The sequence below is a fragment of the Anarrhichthys ocellatus genome, unplaced genomic scaffold (assembly GCF_004355925.1).
Source record: "Anarrhichthys ocellatus isolate YVR2014 unplaced genomic scaffold, GSC_Weel_1.0 scaffold19, whole genome shotgun sequence".
Taxonomy (NCBI): domain Eukaryota; kingdom Metazoa; phylum Chordata; class Actinopteri; order Perciformes; family Anarhichadidae; genus Anarrhichthys; species Anarrhichthys ocellatus.
The window spans coordinates 1,882,866-1,893,182 of NW_022280049.1; the positions used below are offsets into that span (position 1 = coordinate 1,882,866).

Below are 10,317 nucleotides of genomic sequence, written 5' to 3' on the forward strand. Positions count from 1 at the left end.
CTTTCCTCAGATCAGTTTTTCCTACTATGTTGGGAAAGCCAAATCCAGAGAAATACATAACACACATAATCATTGCTTGATCTTATCTGAGGTGCGATTCACTGTTTGAAAGCATGTACAAAACATTAGGAAAGATGTGGATGTTGAGTGTTTCATGTCGTCTTCAGTCTATTTATTGTTGTAATCGTCAGCTTTTTTTTCTTTTCCTGTGTATTGTTTACGGATTCATAACTGCTGCAGGCTGTGTCTGTATATTTTGCTCCATCAAGTGAAACTTAAAATAAACTGTGGAAGCAATGTGCTTTTATCAAATAAGATATTTATAACATGAGAAGATGACTAATTATACTCTGCAGATTGGAGTTCACTATTGCTCGAGCACATACAGTACGGTCCCTTCTGAATCGTCTTTGGAGTTTTTCAAAACTCTGAACCATCGAAAGTACTGACACGGTTTCATTCTGTCTTTTAACAAATATAAATTCTTTATTTTACACCAGTTGTAACATGCAAATAAAATGATCCAAGTTCAACTCTTTATATGGTTCAGTGTTGTCTTCTCTCTTTAGCATGAGAATACACAGCAAAGAAAATACTAAAAATCTGAGTAATCATTTTGCATCAAGTTAAGGAACTTCGGAGGGATAAAGTAGCAATATTTGGCACAACAGGGAGGACATGATACATTCAAATAAACAAGACAAAATAAAGTCAAAACCATTTCATGTTCCTCAGGTTGTCCTCCGTTCAGTCGGTGCCAAAGTACCTCTGTCCAAAATGTGTCGGAGCCACTGGATGAACCTCCGTGGTCAAGATGGTGATATCGGGGAACTCCTGGATGATAGATTTGGCTCCTGGGAGTAAAGTAAAAGGTATTAGACTTTGTGTAAGGTGTTTAAATGTAGCCCAGGATATCCAGCAACACTGCTGTACCAAAAAAAGTGTCTGAAAGTGATACAACAGCAATCTGAGAAACTAACACCCACAATAAGTCAAACTTATTTTCGAAAAATACAAAGTTAAACCTACTCTTGAAAACCATGAATATTCACATTAAATGTCATTGCAATCTGGCTCGTATTTTAACGGAGAGAAAACTACTCTATTGTTCACTCGTATAAAACCATTGTTGGTTGAACTGCTGAGCAGGATCATCACTGTGGTTCCCAGCAGTAAGGAGACAATGACACACCAGGAACAAGAGCGGAGACAAAGTGTGTGATCTGGTGGGTGAACAAGAGTAAATGGCCGGTGAACTGGCTGTGGTGGCGTACCATGAGGCGTGGAGAAGAGGCTGAGGAGGATGATGTGTCTGGGCTGGAGTCCGTGCTCTATCAACACCTTCACTGCCTCGATCACGGTGTTCCCAGTACCTGCAGACACAGAAAATGTAAGGTTTCGACACAAATGTGTTTAAAATATTGCGCACTCACTTTTACCATGTTTCGGGTTAATAATGTCTTACAAGTATTGATTCATGGTTTTGTTCTAAATTTTAAAAAAAAAGGGAAACAATTAAGACGGTTTGCACGTAACCGGTGTTAGCATCTGAAAAAGGTGCTGGAGCTGTGAGCTGATCGATCTGCCCATGAGTCAGAGCGCTTGGCAGGCTTTCATTTCTGACGCATTTAACATGCATCAGTGTAATCATATGTTCCATCACTCTGACATGATAGATAATACCGTCAAAACCGGCTTGGTCCTCGTCATATTTTTTTCAAAAACAGAGCAGAAAAATGCTGCTTTGTGACACTGGGAAAGCAGGGCTATTACGATCCTATTTTTGTTGGCCCTCATTATGCTATTCAGCAGCTTGGTGGCCAGGCAGTGTATAATTTCCCCCATGAGAGCTATAATTATCAGAACAGTGTGAATGGGCCGCCGGTATGATGTGGAAATGCAGACTTGCCGGTGAAGGTCAATTCAAGGGAGATTTCGTGAAATGAAAAATACATGAAACCGTTTTTTACATTTGCACAAAAAATGGGACATATCTTGACATTTACGTGCTACTGAGGGCGGTAAACTGGATTCATCAGAAAGATAAACTGTGCTCAGACCTGCGTTACTTACTAAGGATGGGGTACATGAGCAGCACTTTTCTTCTGTACACATCTGGAGGGAACTTGGCGTAGAAGACCTTGGCTTTCTGTGTCTCCTCATCGCTCTGGATCAGGATCTTGCCGATGCGGATGGAGCGGCAGCAGTCCCGGAGACCCTGCTCCATGGCCTCACCTGTGGGGGGACACGGGGGGGACGCGGCTTCGATCAAAGAGTTGTTGTTTGGGAGCCAGTGTGCCCGCATCACTTTTGTCAGACATTTGACATTTTCTGCCCTAGCATTACTGTCATAAGAGGATAATATAGGGTTTGCAATAACTGCATTAGGTTTAGCATTTGACAGCAATATGCCTTCAGATAATATGTTCTGCAAAGTACAGAATTGTCCCATTATTTAATATTAAAATCATCAATAAATGTCACTGACAGAAACGAATTACCTGCTGATAAAAAGCGAAAGACCCGGAGCACACAATGGCCTGACCTGATGAATATGTGCTTAACACAATGTGCAGTCGGCACAAATCCCATGTGCATGGAAGACAGGACACATGTCCTCACAAAAGGTGACTCTAGTTTGGTAGGTTTAACTTACCACTCCTCATTATGCTGACTCCACAGTTGCCTCTTTCAAACTTGACACCTTCATACTTGTACCCTGAGGGGACAAAAGAAGTATGGCCGTTCACAAATATAGCTGCACTGAAACAGCCCACTGGATGGGAGCCCTGCACCTATTGTTTTTTCATTTTTGTTATTATAATCTGTTAAACTCTAGAATGGATCTTAAATGTTGGAGCTCAGTTCGGTGTCCAACCTATAAACCTTGATTATTAGAGAAAGAGACCCTCACCTGTTGGAGTGGTTACAGTGCACTCCGAGTAGGGGAGCTGATTCAAACCCTCTTCAACTACTAGTCTGATCTGTTGTTGGAGAAAGAAAAAAGCTTACAGCTTGTAGTTTATAAACATACACGTACAGTACGTAGTGTTATTTAACGATCTCACCAGTCGATCAGCGCAAAACACAAAGTCTCCTCTGCTGGTTGTCCTGAAGAAATGAATATAAACATTTGGTTAGATTGTTGAGAATGTACTTTTCACGAGGGATGCACCAAACGCTCTTCATGTCTCCTGTTATGATCCGTAACTTTATGATATTGATACTTGGCGCTGATACTATACCAGTGTCCTCACAGTGTGGAGCCAATCGGGAACATTCCTCTTTGTGTGTAAGGTGAAGTAAAATGAGGCTGAAACTACACAAAACACTATTTTGATGCTTGTGCAAAAACATTTATATCATTCTAGAGGGCTTTTAAAATGATATAGTTAAAAACATTATTTATTACAACAGTGACCAAGAAACAGTATTTAACCTCTTAACATCCAGTTCCTCTTATTTCGCCGATAAGTAGCTTCAAGGCTGGAACATCATTTTATTCCACAGACACTGCACGTCTTTCTTCAGCTTGTTCCAGACCTTCATATATGATGGTCACACTGTGTGAAATATTTTAGTAAATTTGGTATTGTTGTAAACTCTGGGACGTCTACTGGATATTAAAGATAAAGTTCTGTGGGTTTTGAGGGATGTTTGGCTGCACAGCACCAGTGTGCATTGACTGTTCGTCTGGTAAGACAGTTATATTGAAGAGGTTTGATTGGATCACTCATCAATACCACTGCCGACATCCATCATATACACCAACCAACAGAACTATATATTATCATAACATGAGACAAGACTGTATAGTAGGGCTGCACGATTATGGCCAAAATCATAATCGCGATTATTTTGATTAATATTGCTATCACGATTATTTATCACGATTCATACATTATTCATCTCGTTCTCCCCCTGGTGGTCGGCTGACTGTTAGTTGAGGAAGCGCTTGATTTGATGTGTAGCAGAGCACGCATTTTAAACGTCAATATCGCTGATGATCATGCTCATTTAATCGTGGCAGCCAAAATCGTGATCGCGATTAAAATTAGATTAATTGTGCAGCCCTACTGTATAGTTATTATATTGTTGCTCCTTTAATTAAAGACTGAAAGCAAATTAAGTGCAATAAGCTGCTTTTTTTTTGTGAGCATCTAAGGTAAAACATTTTGTATTGTTTCACATACAAAACTTTAATCTGTACCACAGCCATCCTATTTGTTGTGATCTGTATGCCGAGATAGAAGAGTGGGGACTCACTTGTCTCTGATTATGGTCTGTAATTCACGGATCTGGTCGTTCAGAGGGAGCAGCTTCAGCTGAGGTCCCAGGTTATCTGGGATGTCAGTCTGTTTGGTGGCATCAGATGGTTCAGAGTTGGACAGCACTGCAGCCACATCACTACCACTGCTGCTACTGCTGCTGCTGTTGTTGTTGTTGTTGTTTGCAAACCGTACTTGCTTCATTGGATGCTCCTGGCCACTGTTCACATTGTCGAGCTGCTGATTGTGGCATAGCATCCTGAGCGCGAGATCAAAGAGGGTTTCGCTTAAAACGGAGCTAAAGCCAGACCTGCGTTTCCTTGACCCAGCGACCCAGTTCAACTGCTGTTTGACAAAATAAGGCCACGTGTTCTTGCTTTTAGCTTCGGCTGCTGTTTTGAAGTGAGGTTCTCGGAGTCGCGCAGCTGCCGCACAGAGAAAGCCCACCAGCAACACGTTCACCGACCTTTAGGTACTCAGTTCCGTCGCGTTGAAATCAAACCAGCGGCTGATATTTCGTTAAAAAAGTATTATCAAGTGCAGCGGCTCGTATGCTAGCTTTGACACTGAGAGCGTTGGCAAAGACCGGATATGACGTTCCGGCGTACTTATCCGCCTTCCTCCTTCGACAACATGGCGCCGGTGTTGGTGCCGCTGAAATGCGGCATTCACTTCCAAAGACGAAAACTAGCGCTTCTCCTTCGACAGACGAGCTCATATCACAGTTGGAATAGAAGTCGCCTTGAAAATGGGACCGAGCATAAACGCCAAAGTACATATCTGGTGAGTAAAGGGGTCGGAGAGGACACAGTGTGGTTGATCAGTCACCACGCAAGGGCACGGATGGGAAGTGTCTCTAACTAACTTTAAGGGAAGTAGTAACATTAGATGATTTTGGTCAGTTCGTTTGCAAGAGCGGTGAATGTCATGTCAATATAATGTCAGGCAACCAACTGCTAACTTGGTGTTGACCAACAGCTAATGTTAGCTAACTAAACTAATGTAAACTAGTAGCATTATTGAACACCAAGGTGAATGCTTAACGTTACAGTAAGCTCTGCACTTCGCCCCTTAGTTCTGACCGTTTGCTAAGTGAACACATAACGGCAAAAGGCCCACTGTCACTATTTAACAAGCGTAGCGTGTCACGTGTTATTGTATCAGTTTATTCATCACGTGTCAACCGTCTGTTATTGATCGTTTGACTACGTCACTGTTAAACAACAAGTCATTTTAAAGGCTGTAGTCTTTGGGTGTTGAATTGTTGTGTTAAAGGTAACCCTGACTAAAAGTTATCATTTGAGCTCAGTGTACAAACAAATCACACATTTACAATTAATATGAGACATTATTTGTATGACATTGGCATAAGTTAGTAAATATGTAAACTTGCTGTCACTAAATTGATGCTTTTCTCAAATATGTTGTTTGTAGTATTTGATCACATAATGTGCTAGGTCAGCATAGATCAGAGGTTGGATTGCGCAATGTCTTCATGGAGATAAAAGTATCTAATATTTGCTCACTCAGCAATAAAGATGTCTTTGTATGAATGTAGGCTCAGTGTGCCTTTGGTCACTTCAATCTGTGAGACACATTCATTTAATTCATTAAAGTAAAGTGCTTGTTTTTATTGGAATCAAATGTATTTGCAGTTTATTACACCCTTTCTTGTGTGTTTCATTAGTTCTGTTATTCCTGATTGTGTTTCAGAGTGTCTGAATATTAAAACATCCACAAAAATGAACCGGCAGAAATTCGAAACATCAGTCAAATGAGGCTCTTTATTTTCCTCATATGTTTCAGCTGAGTTCACCTCCACACCTACGAACAGCAACATGGAGCACAAACAGGAGCGCAAACAGTCGGCACATTTTGGAGGCGGTAAAAGTAAGTATGTTTGAGAAATGACCGTGAATCACGTGTGTTATGAAAGTCAAAAGTAGAATAACAATCCATGATGTTTTTCGCAGCATTTGCAGATTACAGACAAACGAACATGTTGGCATGGAAATGCAGGAGGAAAGCTAAATGCAGATCCCAAAAATGTGGTGAGTACAGAACCTTCTTTTCACAGCTAACCGGGTTGGTTTGGTTAACATGGACTCAGATCATTTAGCCCGGTTAGTGTGGTTAATTTGGGCTGGTGTGAAAGCTGTCAATCGAACCCTGGTGGGGACTAAACAACTGAACCGAGATCGCTTGAAAAGCAAAGGAACCAACCACAGGATTGTATGATGGCGTCTATGTGACTTTAGCATGATTTCAAAAGCTAAACTACAAATATATCCATCTGCTGATCTTGAAATCTATTCAGGAAGCGTTCTTATAATTGTTACGAGACCGTGTATGTATTGTTTGTTAACCATGGTAACACCAATGCACGTCAGCGCGGGTCTTCTCCCTGATTAATAGGTCAAAAGCTGTGAAAACTGCTGCACTTGATTCCGACTCCGTGTCCTTTGTCAGTTCATGAAGTCCATTAAAAAGTGTGTGACAGAAATCTCACAGTAATGAGCCCCGAATCGTTACTGTGCAAGACCTCGTTGTCGTTCCGTCTGCCAGTTAGTCATTATTCGTAACATGCGGCCAATTTGAAGTCTAATAATACTTCTAATCGTCACTTATTTCTTTGTGAGCTCTTTGTGACACCAAAGAACATATAGGATTAAACATCAGCAGCGTTAAAGTTCAGTCACCTACACATCTGTTCTACACACAGGACTTTGATTTACCCTCGTGGGTCCTGATGATGCAGGGTGACAATCTCCAAAACCGTCCCGTCAACGAGTTCCCCGTCTGTCTAACTTCATGTTTACAAAACTCACACGTGAATTGAAAATAATGCAGTGCACTCAGGCTGCAGACATTTTTTTTTTCAGTATTGATTCATTGAATAACTCAGTTTTGGAATCTAAAAACTGTATTAGGGACAAGACAAGAAAAACCCCTTAACTAATCGATTATATTACTGATCATGTAATCTCTGTAATCTCTGTGTCCTTAGTGATCAGTGTTTGGAACATATTTTACATGCCAAGAGACATGGATTGTACCAAACCTTTTTGTTATTATTGTTATTATTGTTAGGGCTGCAGACTACCGGTCTGATACCAGTGTTTATTAATTATCTGTATGAAAGTGACTGGGATCATTCTTTTATGTGTAAGGCAATATCAGCTTTGACTTCAACATTACCTTCCTAACTTTTTAAAAGAATATGTAACAAATAAATACAGAGATATACATTATTTATTATCAAAATAATAAGAAAACTTGGTTTAAAAAAAGAACATGAATCCATCTTTTTTTATTTCCTACACTATAAATGTTTAGTGTATAAACATACTTGTGTCCTCTGTTTTTCTCTTCACTATGAAAGTAAAATTCTGTAAACTGAGTCAAAATGGTGCTATTTGTATATTTAGCAAAAAGCTACATTGAAGTTCGGCATCCCCTCTTTAATTATACATGAACTGGTGTCCACATGTAGTACATGGACCTCAGTCGTGCATTCAACTGTTAATGTTAATCCTCCCTTTGCAGTGTCACGTACTGCTTCATTGTATTTGATTAAAGGCAGATGTTGGGCACAATTTCCCTGTAATTTGTTTGGAGGCTCTGCCATACAGCAGCGCTGTAACACGGTGCCACCATATTGAGTGGATTAGAGGAATTACTGCATATTCTTTGGCCCACGGAGAGTCCCCGTGGCAGGTGTGCGGTGGAGCGTGTGCAAACAGACATGTTGGCACCAGTGGCCTCTCAAACTCAGCTGGGATGACAGCCCAGGTGTCTCCTGGGACTTGTAGTGTCAGACTGGACCCCCAGGTCCACCTGGAGACGACGCTGTTGTTGTTGCTCCCGGGTCTCTCAAGAGGATCCCATTGACATTTGATGTTTCATGCGTCTGCCCAGAGAGCCATCTTGAAGTTATTATGATTGTCACATTAAAATCAAAATGGAAGTTAGTTGCCAATATGGGCAAACATTAGGTTGGTTGAACGTTAACATTGTAGTGTAGAATAGTTATCGTTTTAATCATGTGACCTGTATCTAACAGGACAGACCGGTATTGGGATCTAAGAAGAGGCTTTGCTTTTGTTGTCTTCTCCACAGCTGAACGAAGTGAATTCAACCCAGATCCTGTCTGCCATGCTGTCCTACGTGTGGCCAAAGGACAGACCAGACCTGCGGGCCCGTGTTGCCATCTCTCTGGGCCTGCTTGCTGGAGCCAAGGTACGTTTACAGACAATGTCGTGGGTATTAAAGGTTCATTCCTATTTTACTGATATAACGCTATATTTGATCTGTTGGATCGGCGATAAGCAGTGTTATTAATGCTTACCCTACAGCTGAACATAGTGTAAAGTCCAGCTCCTTAACCTTGAGGAAGAGTGACACTTAGTCTTAGTTCGGCTTTCCTCTTCCTGAATACGTTCGGACCCGTTTTCTCTCCGATACAACTTGTTAAAGCTGAAGATATACTCGTTTAAAAGGTCACTGTTTTCTAAGGTTGTGCTTCAATTCTCTTCTCTTTTTAGAAGTACATCATACAATGTGATGGTGTAACTGAGTATATTCTGTATCTCATAATATGATCTAAAGTGACTAAGAAAAATAAGACAATAAAAATAATAACCCACCAAAAATGTTGCTATTGTCCTTAAAGACTGGGTAACAAATCTTGCTCACACCCGACTGTGCCTATGCCACTGCTGATGTGCTGATGCTTTTGACCGTATAACAAAATATAGATTAGGTCTCCGCTGTGTGAAATGATTGTGGACAGCGCTGCCGTTAGCTAAGTTGATGCCATGTAGGTCATGGCTAGCTTTGTGGTAACTTGAATACTCGTCACGCTCTCCAGACTTCACTCATCACCTGCTTCCACAGTTTTAGACTCCTTTTTGCACGCCGCTGTTCGTTTTAATCTGTCCCTGTTCTGCAAGAAAGTGTAGAAGTGGTGCGTCGTAGACGATTGGAAATTTGAACTAGTGATTATTCGCTTTTCTCCGGTTAAAAAAAAAAAAAAAAAAGATAAAGAAATCCAGAGATGGGCGCTTCCAGTGAAGCAGTGAGTGACAATTCAAGGTCAGTGCTGACGTCAATTAAACCCACAACATTATCAAGTGTCAGAGATCAATCTTTTAACTTTGTGCTTTTTCTATAACGAGTGAGGAGGAATCCAGAAAGAGTGCCAGTGTTCAACTAAGTTTGAGTCGGCATAAATCATTTCCCAAACGCTAACTCGTGTTTTAAGAGAAGACGGCAGAATCACTGTGGTGGAGTTCAACCTGTCTCACAGCAGAATGGTGCAGTGCTAGGCGAGCTTAGGCAGTTACACAGTTTAAGACTAAATACCACATGTCTTTGAATATTTTATCCTCTGTCTTTTATTAATATAACGAATAGTGGATGGTACATTCACACCAGGACATCAATCAGGCATCTGGACTTCCAGCATTTGCATATAGAAGTTTACCTCTATTTTCAACACCTTTTGTCTTATTTCTAAGCATGACATTTCAAACACTCACCTTCCCAAATGACTATAGGAAATATATCTCATGTGAATAAATGTCAACTGCCAATTTATTCGGGTGGGTTTGTATTTGTGATTACTGCTCATAAAAGGCCTAAATATAAATATCCGATTGCTTCAGGAGCATCACAATAGAATAGCCGGAGTGTCTAGCTTGCCAAAACCCATCAAAGCACGACTCTAATGCGTTAAAATATTTGCAATCAGAAAGACCTCCTTACTAAATCATATAACGACTCTCCGCTGACCACCAATTCCTCAAGCAACACGAGCTAAAACTAAAAACAGTCCACTTTTAACATAATTAATTGCAAGCATCAATCAGTGTGTGTTTCCTCTTTGTATGTTGATGGTCTGTAATTTAAACCCTGGACAACAATCACACATTCACAGCTCCTAAATAAGCATGTACTGCTGCCTCTCAGCATGTTTGAGTGAGTGTGCTGAGGAGGAGAGAACACACACACACACACACACACACACACACACACACACACACACACA

General features: G+C 40.9%; 2 protein-coding genes across 2 annotated transcripts in view; one reads left to right on the forward strand and one right to left on the reverse strand.

Annotated features, from left to right (window-relative positions):
• Positions 1–466: 466 nt before the first annotated feature.
• uprt (uracil phosphoribosyltransferase (FUR1) homolog (S. cerevisiae)) lies at positions 467–4,857 on the reverse strand. The gene is made up of 7 exons (XM_031857771.1): positions 4,267–4,857; positions 3,069–3,111; positions 2,915–2,984; positions 2,657–2,719; positions 2,074–2,235; positions 1,275–1,373; positions 467–854 (listed from the first exon to the last, which is right to left on the reverse strand). Exons 1-7 carry the CDS (start codon positions 4,524–4,526, stop codon positions 748–750), a joined length of 804 nt encoding a protein of 267 aa, XP_031713631.1. The 5' UTR covers positions 4,527–4,857; the 3' UTR covers positions 467–747.
• The window catches only part of abcb7 (ATP-binding cassette, sub-family B (MDR/TAP), member 7), a 23,193-nt gene continuing 17,466 nt past the window's right edge, over positions 4,591–10,317 (forward strand). Inside the window, exons 1-4 of the mRNA XM_031857768.1 lie at positions 4,591–5,051; positions 6,075–6,158; positions 6,242–6,319; positions 8,388–8,507. Of these exons, the coding sequence (XP_031713628.1) occupies positions 4,860–5,051; positions 6,075–6,158; positions 6,242–6,319; positions 8,388–8,507 (474 nt within the window). The 5' untranslated portion in view covers positions 4,591–4,859. The remainder of the gene's footprint in view (positions 5,052–6,074; positions 6,159–6,241; positions 6,320–8,387; positions 8,508–10,317) is intronic.